The sequence below is a fragment of the Drosophila subpulchrella genome, chromosome 3R (genome assembly GCF_014743375.2).
Source record: "Drosophila subpulchrella strain 33 F10 #4 breed RU33 chromosome 3R, RU_Dsub_v1.1 Primary Assembly, whole genome shotgun sequence".
Lineage (NCBI taxonomy): Eukaryota > Metazoa > Arthropoda > Insecta > Diptera > Drosophilidae > Drosophila > Drosophila subpulchrella.
The window spans coordinates 4767188-4789373 of record NC_050609.1 but is presented as its reverse complement, the minus strand read 5'-3'; the positions used below and the strand labels follow the sequence as shown (position 1 = coordinate 4789373).

At 44.8% G+C, this 22186-nt stretch overlaps 7 protein-coding genes across 13 annotated transcripts; 4 read left to right on the top strand and 3 right to left on the bottom strand.

Moving 5' to 3' along the window:
- The first annotated feature begins 512 nt into the window (after positions 1 to 512).
- On the top strand, positions 513 to 2013 carry LOC119563326. 2 transcript variants are annotated; one of them, XM_037876668.1, is made up of 4 exons: positions 517 to 722; positions 784 to 1080; positions 1412 to 1587; positions 1731 to 2013. In XM_037876668.1, exons 1-4 carry the CDS (start codon positions 627 to 629, stop codon positions 1792 to 1794), a joined length of 633 nt encoding a protein of 210 aa, XP_037732596.1. In that variant the 5' UTR covers positions 517 to 626; the 3' UTR covers positions 1795 to 2013. The 2 variants fall into 2 exon arrangements, with proteins under 2 accessions (XP_037732597.1, XP_037732596.1); XM_037876669.1 differs by lacking the exon at positions 784 to 1080 and having other exon boundaries at positions 513 to 722.
- Positions 2011 to 4928, bottom strand: LOC119563325 (V-type proton ATPase 116 kDa subunit a1). Its single transcript, XM_037876667.1, has 4 exons — positions 4695 to 4928; positions 2707 to 4578; positions 2400 to 2643; positions 2011 to 2343 (listed from the first exon to the last, which is right to left on the bottom strand). Exons 1-4 carry the CDS (start codon positions 4845 to 4847, stop codon positions 2078 to 2080), a joined length of 2535 nt encoding a protein of 844 aa, XP_037732595.1. The 5' UTR covers positions 4848 to 4928; the 3' UTR covers positions 2011 to 2077.
- Positions 4929 to 5481: 553 nt separating this feature from the next.
- On the bottom strand, positions 5482 to 14611 carry LOC119545780 (V-type proton ATPase 116 kDa subunit a1). 3 transcript variants are annotated; one of them, XM_037851645.1, is made up of 6 exons: positions 14444 to 14611; positions 8448 to 8585; positions 6753 to 8380; positions 6433 to 6691; positions 6126 to 6360; positions 5482 to 6066 (listed from the first exon to the last, which is right to left on the bottom strand). In XM_037851645.1, the coding sequence occupies exons 2-6, from the start codon at positions 8562 to 8564 to the stop codon at positions 5801 to 5803; spliced, it is 2505 nt and encodes an 834-aa protein (XP_037707573.1). In that variant the 5' UTR covers positions 8565 to 8585; positions 14444 to 14611; the 3' UTR covers positions 5482 to 5800. The 3 variants fall into 3 exon arrangements, with proteins under 3 accessions (XP_037707573.1, XP_037707575.1, XP_037707574.1); XM_037851647.1 differs by lacking the exon at positions 14444 to 14611 and adding an exon at positions 11980 to 12124; XM_037851646.1 differs by lacking the exon at positions 14444 to 14611 and adding an exon at positions 11955 to 12110.
- Positions 14612 to 15470: 859 nt separating this feature from the next.
- On the top strand, positions 15471 to 16162 carry LOC119545783 (vesicle transport through interaction with t-SNAREs homolog 1A). The gene is made up of 2 exons (XM_037851654.1): positions 15471 to 15726; positions 15786 to 16162. The coding sequence occupies exons 1-2, from the start codon at positions 15568 to 15570 to the stop codon at positions 15993 to 15995; spliced, it is 369 nt and encodes a 122-aa protein (XP_037707582.1). The 5' UTR covers positions 15471 to 15567; the 3' UTR covers positions 15996 to 16162.
- A 62-nt stretch (positions 16163 to 16224) lies between these two features.
- LOC119545781 (WD repeat-containing protein 37) lies at positions 16225 to 18567 on the bottom strand. Its single transcript, XM_037851650.1, has 3 exons — positions 18110 to 18567; positions 17481 to 18042; positions 16225 to 17416 (listed from the first exon to the last, which is right to left on the bottom strand). The coding sequence occupies exons 1-3, from the start codon at positions 18261 to 18263 to the stop codon at positions 16669 to 16671; spliced, it is 1464 nt and encodes a 487-aa protein (XP_037707578.1). The 5' UTR covers positions 18264 to 18567; the 3' UTR covers positions 16225 to 16668.
- Positions 18568 to 18831: 264 nt separating this feature from the next.
- Positions 18832 to 20540, top strand: LOC119545782 (cyclin-Q). 3 transcript variants are annotated; one of them, XM_037851653.1, is made up of 6 exons: positions 18832 to 18949; positions 19019 to 19125; positions 19401 to 19447; positions 19510 to 19654; positions 19716 to 19937; positions 19994 to 20540. In XM_037851653.1, the coding sequence occupies exons 3-6, from the start codon at positions 19428 to 19430 to the stop codon at positions 20321 to 20323; spliced, it is 717 nt and encodes a 238-aa protein (XP_037707581.1). In that variant the 5' UTR covers positions 18832 to 18949; positions 19019 to 19125; positions 19401 to 19427; the 3' UTR covers positions 20324 to 20540. The 3 variants fall into 3 exon arrangements, with proteins under 3 accessions (XP_037707581.1, XP_037707580.1, XP_037707579.1); XM_037851652.1 differs by having other exon boundaries at positions 19398 to 19447; XM_037851651.1 differs by having other exon boundaries at positions 18839 to 18949; positions 19019 to 19447.
- A 493-nt stretch (positions 20541 to 21033) lies between these two features.
- LOC119549422 (glucosidase 2 subunit beta) lies at positions 21034 to 22085 on the top strand. 2 transcript variants are annotated; one of them, XM_037857514.1, is made up of 3 exons: positions 21034 to 21264; positions 21350 to 21537; positions 21603 to 21921. In XM_037857514.1, exons 1-3 carry the CDS (start codon positions 21076 to 21078, stop codon positions 21919 to 21921), a joined length of 696 nt encoding a protein of 231 aa, XP_037713442.1. In that variant the 5' UTR covers positions 21034 to 21075. The 2 variants fall into 2 exon arrangements, with proteins under 2 accessions (XP_037713442.1, XP_037713433.1); XM_037857505.1 differs by having other exon boundaries at positions 21049 to 21264; positions 21332 to 21537; positions 21603 to 22085.
- Positions 22086 to 22186: the final 101 nt, after the last annotated feature.

The window sequence follows — 22186 nt, the reverse complement described above, 5'->3', positions numbered from 1 at the left end:
GGTTGGGGTTAGACTGCAGAGGCCATGTTTATAGGCATCCTCGATCACGGTCACGGTTTGTTAGAAGTGGGGGAAGGTAAATCCAAGAAAAGTTGTGACTTGACCAGCATAGCAATAGTATTACATTTACAAGGTTACCCAAGAGAGTTTAAGGTAACGATGACTTTTCAAATCTTGAATCACGTCCAAATTGTTAGGCTACAGAAGGTTTTAAGCTCGGTTAATACTCCAATACATTTTAAGATCCACAGCTATAAAATGTTAACTTCTTTTGAGTTTATTTTTCTGCTATTATCAAATGTTGTTCTTCTTGCTAAATATATTGGGAAATAGATGAGTATCGATATTTTGAGCTAAAAGCGGATCCCGATTTCATTTGAAAAAACTTAAGCTTAATACAAATATTTAAAAATTTAAAGAGCGCGCTCTTAATGATCGATAAAAAAGTAAGTCCCAGAGATTGCTATCGAAATCGACATAATCGTCGTTTTCAACACTGGTTCCGCCATGTTGTAATAGTTTTCGCCAAAAAAATTGCGCCAGAAATTACGACAAATCACGCCAAGCTTAAAGAATTGAAAAAAGAGATTTAAAACTTGATTTAAGGATCGCCAATTACCAAAACCATGACCGACAAGAAGAAGGATGACATTGGCAGGGCCGAGAATATTGCAGTAGTCGAGCAAATGCCCGCTTTATTAGAGAGAAACCTGGCGAAATTGGCAAGTCATAAAATCCTTAAGGTTTTCTTGTTGTTTTAGTTAATGTAGACTTTAAATACAGCGGTCTGAAAATGCTCTTCGAGCAGCCTATATCGCTGATATGAAGAAACAGTTGGATGCTCTGATGACCGTGAAGTACGGCGATATGTCCTACTTGAACTATGGGGAGGTGGGCCCGAATCTGCTGCCCGAATTGCGCGTTATGATTGCCAAAAACGGAAGGATCATCGAGACTCTCGATCGGGTGGTCCAGGCAAAGAGCACAGTGGCTCGTGCCTATGATGATCACTGCAAGAGGGTGCTCAAAGCCAAGGAGGCACAGAAGGTGCAGAGGGTCTATGACGAATTTACCGCGATGGTATGTCGGGTGCTCCAGAGTCCTGGAAATTATAGTTGTATTTCATACTCTTATTAAATTTTGCTTGTATTAGGTCTTTTAAACAGTTAAAGCATTGGTTTAAATGCAATTTAAAGTCTATTCCAAATCAAAGATTTGAAGGATTCCATAAAATTGATTTTTTATAAAAAAAAAAACAAAGATATTCTGCCCTGTATTAAGCCAATTTTTATAAGTTGTCTATATAATATTTAAATTTTAATTTTATTATTCCATGGCTTAATAGTAACTTAATGGCTAACATGAGAGCTGAAAACATCAGAAACTTTATCCAATATTCTTACTCTTTCAGCCCCACTATGAACTAAAGCAGCGCATCGCAGAGGTGAAGAGTGAAGCGGCCGAGTCTCGTGCGAAGTTGACATTAAAAATCAAGGAGGTTAGGGAAAAGAAGGAGCTGTTGAAGGCCACCAAAAAAAGCTTGCTTGCTGATATTCGCGCATTAGCTCAAGTCGAACGTGATGCCATGTAAGTAACTAACATAATTTAGATCCTATATTAAATGAATTAGTTTTAACAAATTGAATTATTTAAATTTATTGTGTCCTTAAGACAAGCTTCTAAAAAACAATATTTACCAATTTGATTAATTTCCCTATTTTTCTCATCAGCGATACAGTCGAAGAACTTAAATCCGAAATTGCCATTAAGAACGCAATGAGAGCAATCAAATAATTTTAATCTATATCAATCTACACTTTAAATACACAATAAACATGTTAGGATTAGTACTGGCTCCCTACTTTGAACAACTCAGATTTTATTTATCTACGAAAAAAAGATACCCCCAATTTAAAATGAGTTGCGTTACGTTCCTATTAAACTTGGATAGAAGAAATCCCAAATGTTAATTTTCGTTGCGACACGTATAATAAATAATGTGTTCTAAAATAATTTGTGATGCTTCTTTATTTAACTATTAAATATGAGTGACCAGCTAAGGTCTTCCCATGTGCTTCTAATCATCCTCGACGACGATCAAAATGTCCCTAAAGCAGAAGGGTGTGAACGGATAGCCGGTTCCAGCGTAGAACTTGCTCATGAACTCCACCCAGTGCAGACGCAAAGTGTGCAGGAAGGCGGACAGACCCTCCATCATCACCATGATGGCGATGGTGAAGAACTCCCAGACGGCAAAGATGAAGAACAGGCCAATAGCGCCCACATAGCCGTTCATCTGCAGTCCCAACGACAGCACCATGGTCCAAAGCACCTCTGAGAGCTCTGAAATAAGATGACTAATTAGTAATGGATTAATTGTGGAAATGGAAGATCCTTACGGGCATGAGCCAAGGACAAGGCCCAGAGACGAAGATAGGAAGCCGTGTGGGAGATGGTACTGAGGATGTACTCAATTGTATGGATGGCCTGGTGGATCCAGATTTCGCTCATGGGCTCGTCGTCCTCCTCGCTGTGTCCGCCGGACTCGTGAGACTCTTGTACTTCTGTAATAATGATCTCCTTGCCTGTTGTAACCTCGATCTTCTCCACGATCTCGTCCACCTCCACTTCGGGGCCAACGGCCTGAAAAGTATATATTTAATTAAGTATTTTAAAGTCAAAGAAATGCCAATCCAAAAATCTCACCCTGTTTCGGCGCTGGAACTTGATATACAAAGGCTTTCCGAGCAGGATCCATGGGATGCAGAGAACGGCCACCACTAGGAAAATCATCTCGAGAGTTTTCTGAATGGGGAACATATTAACTTCGCAGCCCGGCGTGGCCGTCTCCGACTTGAAGAGAACCATGTCAATGAACATGATCAGCACCGAGGGCGCACATCCGGGAGTATTAGCCTCCACGTCGGTGGTGGGACTATACTTGACCCACTTGTAGAACATCATGAAGCACATGTAGCCGAACATGAGCAGCAGGAAGAGGACCTGTGGCACGAACTGTAGGATAATGTAGGCGTACTTCTTGAAGAACACAAAGTTCTCCACCGACATGCAAACACCAAAGACCATGTGCAGCACTCCGAAGATGATGGACAGCTTCATCTTGTAAGTGTTCAGGAAGATAATCTTGTTGGAGGCCGACTGCCAGATGGGATCGATACCCATGGGGTAAACCCCGCGCGTGGCTACCGAGGGATTAAGCGTTAAAGTGGGATTGGTCAGCACAGTGGTTCGATTATACACATTGACCCAACGAGTGCCGAAGACGTTGATCGATTTGGAGAATATGTCGTTGTAGTGAAAGCCCGTGTACATGGCGAACAGACCCATCAGCATGATAATGTATCGTCCGGCGAAGAAGATGGTCCAGATCTCACCACCTCGCTTCTTCTGCAGCCGCTTCTCGTCAATAACCATCCACAGACCCAGGAGGAAGAGAATAGTTCCGTGGCCCATATCTCCAAACATCACGGCGAAGAGGAAGGGGAAGGTGATGCAGGTGTATAGACCCGGATTCACCTCCCGGTAGCCAGAAATTCCGTACGCATCAATCAGATTCTGGAAGCCCCGGGTGAACTTGTTTGTTCGGAAATGGGTCGGCGGTTCCTTCTTGGTGTCCAGCACGTTGATAAACGAGGGCACAGTGCTGCCCACACTGGCTGAGCCCGCTGCGAGAGCCACCTCCACCAGCTCCAGCTCCCTCTTGGGCACCCATCCCTCGCCAATCAGGCACTTGCTGCCCAGATCAACGTTGAACAGATTCAGCGTGTGGTAGATGCCCTTCATCTTCTTGATCATGGCACTCCAAGTGGGCAGCTGCTTCATGGCAGCCTGCAGGACGCATGTTCTATGGTCACTCGTCTGGTTAATGATTGCCTGGAGATCCTCCAGGCGGGTCTTCACGTTCTTGACCATCTCCTGTCGCTCAGAATGCGAACTAGGACACGGATACATGTGGGCATGGAAGCCAGTGCACACCTTTCGGATCCTGGACTGCAGCTGATCGCCCTGGAAGAAGACCACGAACACGCTCTTGTGGAGAACACTTCCCGTCTTGGGATCAGTCAGGGCAACATCCACATCGCAGCGACGAACGAAGACATTGCCGCGAGATATACGCCACAGCATCCGCTCGAAGGCGTACTCCCGCTCCCGGCTGATCACTCCCGCCACGAATCCCAGGTGGCCATTGGACTGCTCGGGATCGCGGTGGGTGCCCTTCTTGTTCACATCGAAGTTGTGTGACTCCTGGTCCGAGAAGAACTGATCGGTGCGCTCCAGCACTTGGATCATCTCGCTAAGCTCAAGGTAGCTGGTCTGCAGGTTCACATTGTTGGCAGCCAGCTCCATGATCTCGGTCTCCGTCTTTTCCAGATGCAACTCCAAATCGATGATCTCACGCGGCTGCGGAGCCGGCGGGAAGTCGTCCATAAGGTCGAGCACCTTGTGACCCTCCTTGTTCAGCTCGGCGGTCACGTAGCGGATTCGCCGCTCCAGTTCATCGCAACGTCTTACTTCTCCGACGAATTTTCGCTGTTGGGCATTCACTTTCTCGTTAAGCTGTTATAGGGATGGAAATAATAGATCTCCGGGTTAGATCGTTGGAGTTATTGAACTGAGTGGCTGAAAATGTTTCGGGATTCCTGAAGGAATAGGTTATTTTTCCGTTCACTTACGTCACGAAACTGGACAACTCCCACTTCGCCCAGAGCAGCAATCGTATCGTAGGCTGCCTCTGGCTGCAGATACATCTGCACCAAGGACATCACCTCGCTGCGGAAAATGCTATTGCTCTCCTGATTGGAGCCGCAGCTCCACCACTTTGACATGGTTGCTGATCCTGTTGCTCCTTTCCTGGGTTAAAAAATTCCGGAGTGGGCTCCTTACTTTTGGAGCGCCGCTGACGAACTGATCGGTCTGGTCACTTGACTTGGACAAGGAAGGTTCTGAGGTAATAGCTGACCCACGAGCTACTTTCCAGACTTATCAGTCTGGCTGCCTTGGATAAATATTTGGGGAACACGGTGTCCAAATGAGCCATCCATCAATATGATGGAATGTCCGCTCCCTCAGTTGCGATTCCCCTTTCCAAGACTTTCCTATCAGTAGATAGTTCGCCCTGGGTGTAATTCTAAACCAGTAGGAATTTAAAATCAATTATAAGATAATTACAGAGTGATTTTCAATTCATCACATACATATTCGTTACATACAGAAATCGTTAAATATATATGCAATATAATAAAAATAAATACTTGGACGATAAACCATTTTTTGAGACAGCCCAAAAGAGTGCTATACAATTGAAATTTCAATGAAAGTAAATCGACTTAATATTCGAATAATATTTTAGCGAATCTTTCTTATGTTAAATAAGAAGGTTGTCCAGTTTAAATAAAACAAGGCATTCTTCAGAAATCGTTTTCTTAAGAATAACCTCTGCATAAATAATCGTTTTTGCTGTTCTCTTCTTTGCTGTATATTTATTACAATTAGTATTTGTATAAGTAGTTCTTTATAACAATGAATATCAAGTTATTGCTTTTGAAGGGGTTTCTGAGAATACTAGGCACAACTCAAATGAGGAATACTTTGACAATATATGGAATACAAAACGGAGGATACAAAAAATGTGGGAAGAGCACCACAATACTGACAATATCCAAAAAATTAAACAAAACAAAAACATTTAACAAACAATCAAAATAGTTCGGGCTGGGGTAAACAAAGCTCGCCGACAATTGTATACATATTTCCCTAGTTTGAGCACATTCGGATGGGTTTATTCCTCCTCCTCGCCGTCGAGGATGGCCTTGAAGCTGAAGGGCTGGAAGGCGTAGCCCATTCCCTCGTAGAATTTGCTCATGAACTCGACCCAGTGCAGACGCAGGGTGTGCAGGAAGGCGGACAGACCCTCCATGAGGACCAGGATGGCCAGAGTAAACAGGCACCAGGCGCCGAAAATGATGAACAGACCGATGGCACCGCCCACACCGGACATTTTTAGGCCCAGGGACAACACCATTTGCCACAACACTTCGGAGAGCTCTGAAATATTATAATCTATTAGTAACTGAATTAAAAAGTCGATTTCTAGAGATACTCACGGGCATGAGCCAAGGACAGAGCCCAGAGACGCAGATAGGAGGCCGTGTGCGAGATGGTACTGAGCACGTACTCAATGGTGTGGATGGCCTGGTGGATGTAGATTTCGCTCATTGGCTCGTCATCATGACCATGAGCACCTCCGGCGTTCTCCTCGTTTCCAGAGAAGCCAGTGGGCAGAGGAGTTTCGCCTTCGGCCAGTTCAATGTTGCCGGTCAGCTGACCATTGTGGTTGGCCTATCAACAAAATACAAAAAAAAATTCGATTAATACAAAGTTTAACTTGAAATCATTCAAGAAAAAACCCACATGAGCCTTGTTCTTGCGGGTGAACTTGATGTACAAGGGCTTGCCCAGCAGCATCCAGGGAATGCAGCACAGGCCGATAAGCACAAAGGTCTTCTGCAGCTGTGGCTGGGACTCGAACATGAACTCATTGCAACCCTTGGGGGGCTCGGTGTTCTTGAATAGCATCATGTTGATGAACATGATCAGGACAGAGGGAGCGCAACCGGGTGTCTCCGACTGGACGCTAGTCCTGGCGTTGTAGCTGAACCACTTGAAGAACCTGTAGACCAAAAACATTCGTTAGTTCAAAAATCCAAAAAGATATTCACAGGTTAACTCACATCATGAACACCATGTATCCGAAGAGCAGCAGCAGGAAGAGGATCTGGGGCACAAACTCCAGGAAGATGGAGGCGTAGCGCTTGAAGTGGGTGAAGTTCACAACAGACATGCACACACCGAAGACCATGTGCAGCACACCGAAGATGATCGAAAGCTTCATCTTGAAACTGTTCAGGAAGATGATCTTGTTGTCGGCCAGCTGCCACACGGGATCCATTCCAAAGGGATAGACACCCACGGCTGAGCTGTTGGGCGGCAACTGCAGGCTTGGATTGGACAGCACCGTCGTCTCGTTGTAGTTATTGTGCCAACGCGATCCAAACAGGTTCATCGACTTGGAGAAGACATCGTTATAAACCAGACCGGTGTACATGGCAAACAGACCCATCAGCAGGATGATGTAGCGACCGCCGAAGAAGATGTTCCAGATCTCACCACCGTTGCGGATGCGGGCCAACTTGCGCTCGCACAGAACCATCCAAGCTCCGAACAGAACCAGGATCAGGCCGTGACCCAAGTCGCCGAACATGACGGCGAACAGGAAGGGGAATGTGATGCAGGTGTACAGGGCGGGATTGCACTCCCTGTACGAGGCCACTCCGTAGGCATCGATCAGATTCTGGAAGCCACGGGTGAACTTGTTGGTCCTGTTGAAGGTCGGCGGCTGCTCGTTGGTATCGATCACGTTCAGGAAAGAGGGGATGGTGCTGCCCACAGCGGCAGATCCGTCGGACAGAGCCTTCTGGACAACGGGCAGATCCTTGGTGGGCACCCAGCACTCTCCAATCAGGCACTTCTTGGTCACGTCCATGTTGAACAGGTTCAGCGTGTGGTAGATGGCCTTCATCTTCTTGACCATGATCGACCACGAGGGCAGATTCTTGGACACGGTGGCCAAGACACGGCTGCGGTGATCCTCCGTCTGGCTGAGAACCAACTTCAGATCCTCCAAGCGAGTGCGCACGTTGCGAACCATCTCCTCGCGCTCATTGTGCGAACTGGGACATGGATACAGGGAGGCATGGAAGCCAGTGCACACCTTCTTGATGCGGTTCTTCAGCTGCTCGCCCTGGAAGAAGGCCACGAAGACGGTCTTGTAGATGGGGTGACCGGTGGCCGGATCATTCAGTGGCTCGTCCAGATCGGAGCGCTTCAGGAAAACATTGCCCCTGGAGATGCGCCACAGCATCCGCTCGAAGGCGAACACTCGCTCCCGGTTGATCACACCGGCCACGAATCCAAGCCGGCCGCGATGCTGGGCAGCGGCCTCATTGTCTCCTCCAGCTCGGTTGGAGGAGTCCAGGTTCAGGACCTCTTGGTCGGAGAAGAAGCCCTGCGTATTTTCCAGCACCTTGCGCAGTTCCGTAAGCTCCAGATAGTTGGACTTCATGTTCACCTCGTTCTGGGCCAGCTCGATCATCTCCGACTCGGTCTTCTCGAGGTGAGCCTCTAGATCGATGATCTCGCGTGGATTGGGGGCACGCGGAATGTCATCCTGGATGTCGGGCAGGACGATTCCGTCCTTCTTGATCTCCGTCTCGATGTAGCGGATTTTGCGCTCCAGCTCATCGCAGCGACGCACCTCGGTAACGAACTTCCGCTGGAAGGCGTTCACGTTCACATTCAACTGGTGGCCAGGAAGAGATGTATCATCCGATTAGTCGGGGCATTTGCTAAACACAATCCGTACTTACGTCGCGGAACTGCACGCAGCCGGTTTCGCCCAGCTCGGATACGGAGGTGTACGCGGCCTCTGGCTGAATGAACATCTGGCAGAGTGCCATCTCCTCACTACGGAACATGTCCCCCATCTTGGCGACTGCTTACGTTCCCTGTGGACGGAAAGAGGGTTTGGGATGGGGGTTAGTCTCGGCATTCCGCAGACGTGCAATTAAAATAGGGAAAAGTACCGCAGACCACGAATTGTTTTCGCCCTCAGTGAGTGTTTTGTCTGGGTAGATTATCGTATGCGATAAACAGTGTGATACATGGGGAAAAATAGGATCGGCGAGTGGGTTTGAAAATTTGAGATTTTGGAAATCAAGTGTACTACTTATAATATAATACTTCAGATCCAAATATAACCATACTGAGTTTCTAAGATTGTTTAAATCAACGTTTGTCCAGATGAATATCTATTTCTTTAAAAAGAGTAGTTTTTTACATTTCAACAAATTGTTTTTCTTAGTGCTTAGTTCTTCGCCCCCTATCCAACCCGACTTATTTATGTACAAAATTCGCTGGCTTGCTTTGCAAATGCTTTTATTTATTTGTCTTTCATTTGTTTTTCTCTGGTGTGGAATGGCAATCACTCTATTTTCAGCTCCATATGGCGCTCGGACTTGCCCGAATCTCACCATGTGTTTTGGCTTTCCGTACAACAAGAAAATCAAACAAAAGAGTCAATATATTAAGAATCCAAATAAGAATCGGTTCCTCAATTACAACACCTTGTCACGTTCTGCGTACATGAATTTAACTGCTAAATCACGTAACTTTAAACGGATCGTTAAGTACAAATATATTTAAGTTCGTTGTTTCTTTCGAGGGTTTCTATAAGCAAAATTTATATAAAAGCTTATAGGAAAATTACAAAAAAGAATAAAAAATAAAAAGGCTAAACGTCTTTAAAAAAAGTTCCCACAACGGAAACACTTACGTTCCTCACTTTCAAAACAAACATTAGAACCCCGATGGAAATCATATTACGATATAAACAAAGTTCCAATTCCTAGAAATGACCGATTTATGATCGAAATATAAACAGTCATTAAGATATCCGAATGTCGCAATCATTGTTTATAGATTTCTAGGCAGACCAAATGGCATGGTAATAGATTTCAGTGTATTTGAATCCTGCGCTTTCTGCTTTTTTCCTGACTTAAAGACAAGAATGTTGTCCTCTGTTCCCAAAATGTCATTTTTTCAAGTAGGTAATCTTAAAGGGTGTGTACATGCAAGACAATTTTTATCGCAATCTTAACTTATTTGCTTGAGTTATCTCCAGACCCGCTGCAATATTGTTTACTGCCAAAGAAAAAAGTTCTTATCGCTATGTGGACTGTAAATGCATTCTCTATCTAGATTCTCTTCCTGAAGTCAATTAAAGCACCCGAAACCCAGAAAACATATGCGGGTACTAATATAAATTATGGTTCAGCAAATCAACTGATAATTGTAACATTATCAAGAACAGCCCGACCATGTGCAAATAGAGTAGACTTCTCCCAAAATCGGTGGAACTCAGATAATGCAAGTAATTACTGTTTTTGATTTAATTGGGTCGTCTGCGGGTGGGTGGGTTGATGAGTTGTGGAATGACATGTACATTGTGGGGTGCGGTGGGGCAGGTCCTGGGGAAGGGCAGTAGTCCGCATTATGGCGTCTGCACTCGAGAGCATTTCGCCATTTCGCAGTGTACACACAGACGACACCAAGGTTTGTTGTGACGTCATCGGGCCAAACAGTCAACGACACGGCGACGTCAGCCTCGCACATTATCGAACTTTAATGGGTCCCCCGGTCCCGGGATACCGTCCAAATTCCCATTCCCATACCCCGACAGGAGAGAATTAGCTTTTGCTTTTTGCGGTAGATATAAAAAGTGTATGTACCATGTACATGTACATATACGTATAGTCTGCTTTAAAAAAACATTAGGAATATATTCTTTTCAAAGACAAATAAAAACACTGAGTCAAAAATATGTTACATGATCGAGAAGTATACTTCCTTCTATTAAATAATATATAATTAAAGTTACATAGTCTCTACTAGGTTATCATCGAAATAGAACCCTGAGAATTTCCGTTCATGACTCCACCCAGATAAACCACCATTTAAGATAAAACCGCTGAATCATCTAAAAAGTCATTTGTGAAAAAAGAACACTCGAAAGATGTGATATATGTAGGCGTTGTGTTTATACAATATCTCATAATTTTAGAAGAATGACCCTCTCAGTGTAGACGCGTTCGAGTCGTTTGTGAAACAGCATTAAAATAACAACTGATGGCCCAGACAATTGGCCAGGAGCCAGTTAATATAGAAACGTCATAGATATCCACCAAAAAACCCAACCCCTCGGTCTTTTAGGTTCATCAATCACATGACCAGCTCCTACAGTAGCTAGAATGGAATTGTAGATTCGAAACTTGAATTCTCACCCAAGGTTTATGCATATTGAGTTCGCAGTGGAATGAGACCCCTTATAGTATGGCTGTACAACTTGATGCTCCCTATCGCCTGTTGATTCCCTTTGTCGCCACACATTTCGAGCACTTTCAGCATTTTCACACATACTTTTATCAGCGCAACATTTATGTAGGTTGACACTTTGTTGTTTGCTGTTTTATAACTAAGAATCGTTGGCTGGTTGTCGCCATTTCGCTAAAAATAGCAGACTCATGAAATTCGTAGCCTTAATTGCTCTTATTATTAATTATGAATATGGCTCGTTCTCAGCTCGTTAAGGCTCATTTTAGAATGTTTACCGAGCTGTTGTTCTTGTACACTTTTATTGCATTATTATATTACTATTGGCGTGTGCCGAAACAGAAGCGTAGGGAAAATCCCTATAGAGCGGGCTCTCTAATATAATGCGGCTACTTGTTAAATTTATAATGCCATTGTTCGGTTTTAACTGGCTCAATAATTGGCTTTACCCAAGGTCAACAGTTTAATAGTTTATTTCTCATTATAGGTGACCTGTGGAGTATTGACCTGTAAGTGGTATTACAGTGTTTGTTAGAAACTTGTAATTTTTAAAACTTGAAAACCCTATAATATCGAAATGTTATTTTTATTTGGTTTCTGCCTTTGTTAACCTTGGATAACCGCAAATTCTTCTCAAGGTATAGAAAACTCGACTCGGTCATACATATATATTTATAATTCATTGTTGGGCTAATTAAATATTTATCAGCACATGGAAAGTTGGAGGGGCTTATCATTTTAAAGCGGATACGGCTTTAGCTCAGACATGAACCTTAACATTATGATATCAGACCTTAGGGTTTACCATATTCAATACAGCACATTTCTAGAAGCTAAGGACAAATGACGTTCTCCGCTTAGAATACAGACTAAACGAAACACTTAGTAAATATTTATACGTTCCCCAATAATTCACTCGAAACTCGTAATACCGCTCCCAAGAACACTCCCAAAACTCGATTGCTTTCAAAATACAGGTAAATTACCTGAGGTAATTCAATTGTAACTCGCCTGCTCAAATGCTTTTTAATGATTCAACGAGCGCACTTTCGTTTCAATAAATTCAGCTTAAATTCGAGTTTCCAATTGCAATTGCCCAATATCGCAATATCACAGTTCACACGCACAGCTCGAACACGAAAAAACACTGAGCGCGCCTGAAAACCAACTGCTAACTGTAAACCAGTTCAACTTCAAAACAACAACTAAGCGCTAACCGACGTTGCCATTGCCGTTTACTTTGCTCTCTTCGCCTCTCCTCGTTTCTTCTCTCCTCTGCTCTTCGCTTTGCTGGTCACTTTCGTGAGTGGACTCTAGCCTGCTTGCATGGGTGTAGGAGTCTTCTACGATATACAGGTAAACTTCGATTGATTGAATTTGAAAAGGTCCTTAAACTGAAGTCCTCAAATAATAATAAAACTATTTTTTAGAAAATATATATTTAAACATTCTTAACAAGTTTCAATATCATCAATCATTTCCAGTTCTATTAATTGTGTTATTTAATTTTTCAATTATCTTTATGTTTATGTTTTTTTTCTTTATGTACAATTTAAATTTATCGAAGATATTCCAATTTAAATGTTGGAAAATCCATATATTATTATTATCTGTTTTTCTTAAGTTTTGTTACCAATTATTTGTTTAAAAATATTTCACTAGCTAGCTTTTAAGGTTCCATTTATGAAGCTCTACTGTATTTGATAACTGTTGTTGCCGCTCCTGACTGACACACGCGAGTTGTGGGTGAGCCTTAATCACATTTAATCGAGACGAGGGGCAGGGGGTGGGGCCTATTGAGAGGGGGTGAGGCGATGAGAGAGCCAGCGAGCGGTTGACATTGACAACCCCCTTTTTTCTTGGGAGCGGAGCGAAAGCACGCCCATGTGTGCGTAGGCTAATATCGCTACACTTCGAAGTTTCGTTAAATTTTTGCTATGTTTTGTTTGTTTTTCTCTTTATCACTCTCCTCTATGGCTCTCCCGTCCGCTGCTTTGCCTCCGCTATTTGTTGTTAATTCGAGCACAAATATAACTTCTACTTTTTATTGTGCTCTTACGCTCAGTTTTATTACAATACCATTTTTTCACTGCGGGTAATTAAGAACTCGCGGGCCAAGTAAACGAACAAATTCAATGTGAATCCACAAATGGAGGCGATCGAGAAACAAAAACAGGCCACCACACTCATCTTTTTATTAACGCCAATTGTCAATTCAATTCATTTTCTGCAACTGCTTCTGGGTGAATAAAGATACTAGCCTTAAAACTTTTTCATTGCGTCACAAAAACCATAATTCGCGATGGACTTATCATCGAACTTATGGTTGGGAACTAAAAATAGACTGAAGTTATAAAACGGAAGCCAACTAATAAATTCGGTAACACTAAAAAGGCGTTGTTTTTTGTAATATTTCAAGATACAATAGTTTTAATGAACAGAATATTTTCAACACGGTTACCATTTATACAAGTTTTCTTGATTAACTTTCTGTACATTTAGGAATACTATATTAAAAGTTTTTAAAAGTGGTTTAGTGTCATACCAGCTTAAAAAGAACCAATACAAAGGCAAAGCTCATTAAATTCTGCATTATTCCGATTGAAGTGCATTCATTGCTTGCCGCCCAATGCCGATAAGGCATGGAGTTACGTAACTGGAGATCGGCAATTCGAGTGCTGGGCTTTATATAGCTTATTCTCCAGACGACCACTTGTGCAGCGAATACTATACTTGAGATGTGAAACTGCTAGATTTCTAGAACAGTTCAGATTTTCCATTCATAAACCGGGTCTGGGGCTGTGGCTAATCAGCAGAAATTGATTGATCGATGGGAAGTGCTAAAGGAAAATTATAGCGCGACCCATAAATCATAATCGACTGGAATTTATTGTGCGCTATTTGCAACTACTTGAGAGCGCAGCTTTTTGGGTTCCCGTTCCAGCGGAAGATTTTTCTAGGCAAAGCTGCAGAACCGAAACCCGAAGATCACATGATAGCCCCCCCATATGATTGCATAAAACTCGAAAACTCGCGACTCTGTCGGAGAGCGCGAGACACAGATACTACCGGAGGTAATATATTTATATGGGTTCGACTAACACTCACACTGCGAAAGTACGGTGCGTAGCTGAGTATCTGAGAGATACTCGGGGGCTTACGAAAGAGATAGCGCTACGATAGCCAGGTATCTGGCGCTCTGACTTTAGCTGTGACTTCGGGCAGGTGTTTGCACAATGGGTCCCATGACAGGTGAGCCACCCCACCCCACATCTCACTTGGCTAACTAGTAGCTGTCATTAGGTAGCATCACGTGCCAAAATGCAGGCAAATTGAGATGAATTACGGATACTCACTGCTGCTGAAGCACGTGCTTTCGATTGGTACACTATAGTTTTTGTGATAACCCCTGGTACACCTTCTTTTCAACCCAAGATCGCCTTGAACCCAATGGGGTTTCGAGTTTTTCGCTTACCTTCACAGCTCCGAAAAAGACACCAGATTCGATTCCGTCGCGAGTGCGAGCGATAAATTTAGAACTTGTTTTGGTTGCCGAGCGAGAGTATCCGTAGAATCTTTATTTGAATCTGAACCTGAATCGAGCGGAGCACACGTCTGCTCACCGCCAGCGATCGACTGCGTTTAAATTTGGCACTCGCTGCTCCGACTTGGGAACCTCGCAATCGCAAATCAGCTCTCCATATCTCTCACTCTCTATAACTCACACCCTCTATAAGATCCGAACCGAGTCTCTCCCGTACCATACCCATACCGTACTCACTCACATACATGCCAACTATGTATGATCGGAGGTCGTTATCAGAAATCGACAAATACCCGTACTAAAGTCGAAAACCTCGAGTGCTACATATGTACAAATGTCCGCATTGCGTAGCCACCGCCGGCTCCATTATCAATTTAAATTAATAACGCTTCAACCAAGTAATTCCCTGGTCTAGATAAGACGATCTGATATTGACAGTTGTTTGTTTTGGTTTTGTCAGCACTATAAATCGACCCTCTTCGAGGGCCTAGCAACTGGAAAGGGGATGAGTCGATCGATATTTGGCTAAAATGGGAATGATAAATTTATACCATTTCTATTTCTGGGAAGAGACCACTTGACTGTCTCCTGGCCGACAAGGAAATGGTCAACTGACTAATCGTTTTTTATTTGTCATTCAAGTAATTCATTAATCAAGCAGCATAATTATCATTTCCTATTTGATAGAGACAATAGAATGTTTACAATCCAACGTGTTTGACTTAGAAGAATCGCAATTTAAGAAGATTCAAATTGAATATTTATAGGGCTCCATTATAGTTGATGTAAGTAATAACTAGAGCGCTTAAAAGGAATGTTAATCCGTGTATATCACGATCATCTGTTTATAATTTTTAAATTCAAACTGAATCCAGTGTTGTAAAGAGCCTAGAGTGTCAACAGGTGGCATTCACTGTGGCAAAAAAAATGCGTTAGCATCTTATATTCAAAAGGTACTTGGGTATTTTCACTGGATGTGGTCACACCCTGCCTTTGTTTTGTTTTTTTGTTGAAGCATAAACGCATTTAATTTATTGGAAAACCCGGCCAAAATCATGTCCCACGCCGGCTATAGCCAGCTGCCCAGTGGCAGCGACCAGGATCGCAGGCAGGCACAGCTCTCGGCCAGCACCTATGATGTCCTGCAGCGGACGACGGACAGTATCCAGCGGTCCAACCAGATTGCCATCGAAACGGAGACAATGGGAGCGGAGGTAAACACCCTAAAATAGCAAGTTTTGTGTCTAACTAACATAGGATGACCGATCAATAGGTGTTGGGTGAACTGGGAGAGCAGAGGGAATCGCTGCTCCGCACAACCCGCCGTCTGGAGGACGCCGATCAGGATCTTTCCAAGTCGAGGGTCATCATCCGAAAGCTGGGCAGGGAGGTGCTCTACAACAAGATCATCCTGATCCTCATCATTCTGCTGGAGGTGGGCATTCTGGTCGGTCTGCTGGTGCTGAAGTTCGCTAAACTCTGAACAGCTGCCACATTATTCCAAAGTTATAGCCACGAATCGGGCGTGGGACTATAAATATATATGTTTTTATCGTTACAACTAATTTGCCTTAGATACGAATAAGATATACCACATGTATGTATATAAAGTATATGAACAAATATATATGTACTCATTTGTCTGAAGAAGATTGTCTCAAATCGGACGCCCATAAATGTAATAGAACGAGAAATCGAAGGTAAAGGGCAGCTTATAGGATACACCCAGCAAGGAATGAGGTGCTTGATTATGTTTATTCATGTTTGCTAAAACGTTAGTGCCTTAGACATCTATAATATGTATTATGGTAGTAAACACAGATAAAATTGGAACTGGTTTCGGATGCTCTGCACTCCGAGCCCTTCATCCCAACCCCAATGCATACGCATGTATATGCTATAACAATGATAATATGTAGTTCGTGCAGCACGATATGCCACGACTATTTGGCAAAAAGCAACGATAATTACACTCAGAGGGCGACACCTAGATAGTAGAACATCGTGAACAATGTCTGCATAATACTTGATCTATGAAAAACGGTTACATATTAGCATGAACATCGCCGTGGGATGCGTTTGCTCGAGACATGTTTTGGATTTCGCAGGGCTGCACCTTCTCAATTCTTTGGAGCAGCTCTCTGTTTCAGCCGCCTTCAATTGTCTTTCGGCAGGACAATGGACCAGCCGAAAACGCGACGATCAAAGCCGCACGAGAAGAGGTCGCAGTCGAGCAGCGGTTCCTCCGCCCAGGCTACAGACGATACCATACGCCGGTGGCCCTGTCGACTGGTTCGAGGCAAACGGGCCACACGTTGCCCGTTCAAATCGAACAGCCGGATCTGTCGATTGTCATGCGGTATGGCGATGATCCCTCCACTGGACACCGCCAGTCGATTGACCGAGGAATCTGTGCGTATGGTGGCCAAAGCGGATCGCATGTTGCGCAACTCCCACACCTTGATTGTGCGATCATCCGATCCGGACACCACCTTGTCATCCCGTGCAAACACACTGGACGTAACCGTTTCCGTGTGTCCCTGGAAGACCGAGACGGCCGGAATGGCTTCTCGGAAGTCCCACAGTCGGAACGTGGTGTCCCTGGAGGCGGTGACCACTAGACGCTGGGTGGGATGTGCCGACACGTGGGTCAGCTCGTGGTCATGGCCTGTGAGCGGCTGTAGTGGCTGTCCCGTCTCCACATCCCACAGTAGAGCAGTCCGATCCCAGCTACCCGTGATGATCTGGTCCATCGAAGAGAGCCAGTCGGCGGCCACCACCACTGAGAGATGGCCTCCAGGGCCTGAAAACTCGCAGAGCGGAGTGCGCAACGTATCAACGCGATCGCGATCCTCAACTTGTCCATCACTGTCATCCAGTTCCTCCTCTGACGAATGACCCTTCCTAAGAACAGACACATTTTGCTTGTTAATTTGACGGACTTTCTTACAATCTCCAAGCTACTCACTTGGTCACCTCCCAGTTGACGGCTGCCTGCCAGATGTGGGCAGTTCCATCGCCGCTGCCGGTAAGCACGAGATCCCGCTGCTGGTGGAACTTGATGGAGTTGACGGAGCCGGCGTGTCCTTGGTATTGCAGCAGGCACCTGGCGCTCTCCACTCCCCATATGCAGGCCGTGTGATCGGCGGATGCAGTGCCAATGATGGGCTGTCCCGCCTTGGCGGCCACCTGCCAGATGCCATCCTTGTGGCCGCCGAATTCGCGCACCACCGTGCTGACCACTGTGGGTGCCTTAAAGCTGGACACGATGCGGCTGGTCTGGGCCTTGATCTTGTTGCTGGCCTTGGCTTTGCTGCCGCCGGTGGCGCTGCTCAGTTTGGCCTTCAGGCTCTTGTGTGTGCTGGATGCGGCGGCCAGGAAGCTTCCGCCCACTTCATCCGCCTGGGTGGCGGGCGTGGCCAAGGTTGTGGAGGAAGCCTGGGTGCTAAGTGATCCTCCTGCAGCGGAGCGCTGATCCTGCTGGATCACCGACTCCTTGGTGGCGGTGGCTATCTCTAGTTTCTCCTGCACTGTAATGGGGATTGATATAAAGGTTTTTTTATAATGGATTTTAGCTGGGTTGTGTATGGTACTCACAAGTCTGGTTCTCCAGGTAGAGCTGCTCGAACTCCCGTTCGATCTGGCTGAACAGGAGGTGCAGACGAGCCCGGAAGGGCGCATCCTCCGGCACGGCGGCCACATCCTCCGTCAAGCTGGTCAGTCGCACAGCCCTCGCCTTGTTCGCTTTCATCCTCACCCTTTTGCCTCTTTGTTTTGTTGTGTATCTCGCAAGCGAAGAGCGGTTAGAGATTCGCTGGCCTCGCAGGTCGGCTATTCGATTTCCGTTTCCTGTTGGGCGCCCAAGGGAATCCAATTAGCGGTCGGGGGTGGCAGACTGACGCTTTATTGATCCATTTTCCACTGGTTGCGTCGCATTTGCTGTTTTTGGCTGCTGTTGCACTTGGTTTTTCGCAATGATAATGCCCGAGGGGGTGGCGATGGGTGAGAAGGCGGAACAGCTGGCAAGGGAGATGTATCAATTTTGTGTATCGAGTGCTATCGATATTCGGTTATCGCACGCTGACTATCGTACACTGAAGAAAAGCAGTCGGTATAGACTAACTTTTTTTAGCGCTCACATTATAATTTGTTTTATTTAAGTTATGACAACAGTTAATTTATCTAAAGGAAAACTTATACATTTCAATAATGTTTACCGAACAACTGTCATTTAGGTATAATTATATATAACTATTTCTCTCAGTGTAGTTTTTGTAAGAGAGATTCAGTGTTGGGCAACGACAAATTTAGTTTGCAAACTGGTAAATTTGACACGCTAAAGTAAATAAGTTTAAATTTAACAATTCCAACATTTTTAGGTCAACACACGTTGTCAATAATTTATAAGGGTGGATTTTTGTGTTCACAAAGCTTAACGTGAGTGGCGAATATTACCTTATCAATACTGTGTAGGCTAACAGCTGTTTTTTGGCCTGTTATTTGTAGGTACTATTTTTGAAAAGACACTGGAGTGGGAGTCGGATTGAGGACTAACAAACCTGGCCACCATTTTAATTGAACCCCAATCGAACAGCTGACGTACCGCAGGCCCCGTTAGTTTTCCCTGATCGTGTTGCATATCATATCTCCCATTACAACGCTGTAGTCGAATCAAACCGGTTTGTCGCCTCTCGATTTTTCGGTTGTCTCAGTCTCAGTTCACATTCATTTCCCAACCAAACCATTGCTTTTATTTTGCTCCGCGGGTGCCAACGAACTCGCTGCGCCTTTATAACACCACCGCCTTCATCCTTTCATTCAGTTCAGTTCAGTTTGCTCTGGGATAAGCAGTATGAAAAACGTTTTGGATGTAATGTCGTTGCAGCAGCACGTGGAGTCGAACAAGGCGCAGACCATGAAGCCCATCGACTATCGGTGAGTTGGAGGATTCGATCTGAACTCCTATATCAGTGACTAACTCTAGATATATGCCATAGCAAACTGAACAAGCCCGGTGTGGTGCCGCTGTACATCTTCGAGTGCGCTGCCAAGTTGAAAATGAAACCCTTGACGGCTGCCTGTGCGGCCATAGTCTACCATCGCTTCTTCCGGGAAGTCAAGGCCAGCGACTACGATGAGTTCGTGGGTATACTAATCATCCAAAATTAAACTCCTCTCACAAGTATATCTATTAAATCCCCAGCTCATAGCCGCCTCCTCGTTGTATTTGGCTGGCAAAATCAAGGACGACGAAAGCGTCAAGATACGCGATGTAATCAACGTGGCATATTGCACCCTCAACCGGGGTAATGCTCCACTGGATCTGAACGATGAGTACTGGTCAATGAGGGATGCCATTGTCCAGGCCGAGCTGCTTATCACACGCACCCTGGGCTTCGATCTCAACATAGATCTAGCCCACAAGGTGGGTTTTTTATAATAAGAGAGAGTTTTTACCATCTATAACCCTGAATATTTTAGTACTTACTATACTACATGAAGACCCTACAAGACTGGGTGGGCGCCGAGGTGTGGAACTCGGTGCCCATTGCCAAGGCCGCTGCCTCGTATCTGCAGGACTTTCACCACAGCGCCAATATCCTCAAGTACAAGCCCACCCATGTGGCCATTGGGTGTCTATCGCTGGCCCTTCAGACCTACGGCATCCAGGTGCCGCTCACCGACGAGTCCGACGAATCCACCATGTGGTACAAGCCTCTGGTGAAGGACTTCACCCGCGAGAACCAGTGGGAGATCATCGAGAACGTGATCGAGGTGTACCGGCATGAGGCCTTTCTGAAGGCCGCCTAATCCCTCCGAGACTGCCAAATCCATTCCTTGTTCCATCCGAATTTATTTATTTTCCCTTCACAACTCATAAGCCTATCTCAGTCTATGCACGATGTGTGCTCAAATGTACACTGCATTTACATGCTTTTAACAAAACAAATAAAACCGCCTGGAATGAAATGATAGTATGCTCGAAATACGAGACTTACTATTGGTTATTACCAGAACCGACATCTTAGATCTATTCCTCAATTTTATCTATTTATACAATAAGGAAATTAAAAGGTGTTTTGTTCAATGGAAACGAAGGTGTGTTGTTTTAATATTTTAATATCTGAAAAACTGGTTGAGCATGGGGAAAAGTAAGGAATTTTAAATTAAAAATATGTAATACTTTCCTACTGACTGATAAAATTACAAAAAATTTGTTGTTTATATGATGTTACTTAAAGTTCAGTTTCAGAAAGCCGTAATAGCGCTTTTATTATTTTATATTAAGAAATTTAAAAATATTTTAATAAAGTACTTGTGAATGGCGTCTCTCATTTCTTAAATTTATTATACAACTTGTAGTATTAAAACGCACCGGTATACTAGTATATTTTACTAGTACTGAAACTAAATTATAGGTACCCTTGGAAAATATTTTTAAGTATATTCATTTTATTGAAAATAAATATCAGACTACCCAGCTTTTAATAATTTCCCAATGGGTGATGACAACCCTAGTCCATTCGGAAGAGTGTTGACTAACGCCGGAAATTACAAAAACAATGCAACATCGTAAACAAAACATATTTTTTATACAGAACAGAGCATTAGCAGAGCCAAAAGACAAGGACAATATGCGCAAGACGTGGGTGAAGCGGGAGAACATATACTTCAAGCCCTTCTACAAGCAGAAGTCAAAGATGTTCCTGCTGCTCATCTTTCTGGTGGGGATTTCCTTCATCGCGTATCAGGTGAGCCGCACGAGGAGTTGGCCAGTTGCAATGTGTGGTTTAATGTGTGCATAAACAATAACATCAGGCCTTCTCGCTGAACCAGCTGCCCGGCGTGCCAGCTCCATGGAACCTGCAGCAGATTAAGCGGAAGCACCAGCAGATGATGCAGTCCCTGGGCAGCAAGCAGCGCGACGTGGACGACTTCGATGGCGGAGGGGCGGATGCTGTTGCTCCGGCAACAGGGGCCACCTCAGCGGTTGCTGGGCACGAGGAACCCATCAAGATTGTCAGGTGCGCAGGCTATTTTACCCACTGTTTTGTGTATATTCCTCATTATCCTATTGATATCCCTTCAGGGGCACCCGGCTCTTCGATTACGATGCCTACAAGCCCAACTTCGAGGGCAAGTTCCGGTGTCTGGATGGCTCCAAGGAGATCGCCTTCGACCATCTGAACGACAACTACTGCGACTGTGAGGAGGATGGCAGCGACGAGCCCAGCACGAATGCCTGCGCCAAGGGGCGATTCTACTGCCGCTACCAGAAGCGCCACATTACGGGCCGGGGTCTGGATGTCTACGTGGCCAGCAGCCGGATCAACGATCACGTGTGCGACTGCTGCGACGGCAGCGACGAGTGGACCACGGGGGCCAGGTGCCCCAACCACTGTGCGTAGTTGCAGGCCGGGATGCCCCATCCATCCGGCCCGGCCCTGCCCTCCTCTTCCAACTCCTCCACCTGTGCACCCAGGACACCAATCTCAAGGATGAAGCTGTCTGGCGCATCACAAGCGATATTTTTTGTACGAGTACAATAGATTTGTAATTTATTTTAAAATAAGTAGATTGAGTAAAAGAATTCCAAGAAATACGAAGGCTGGGAATGTTTCTGTTCTCACAATCAATAAATTTGATAGGCTGTTTTTTAATCCATTAAATTCA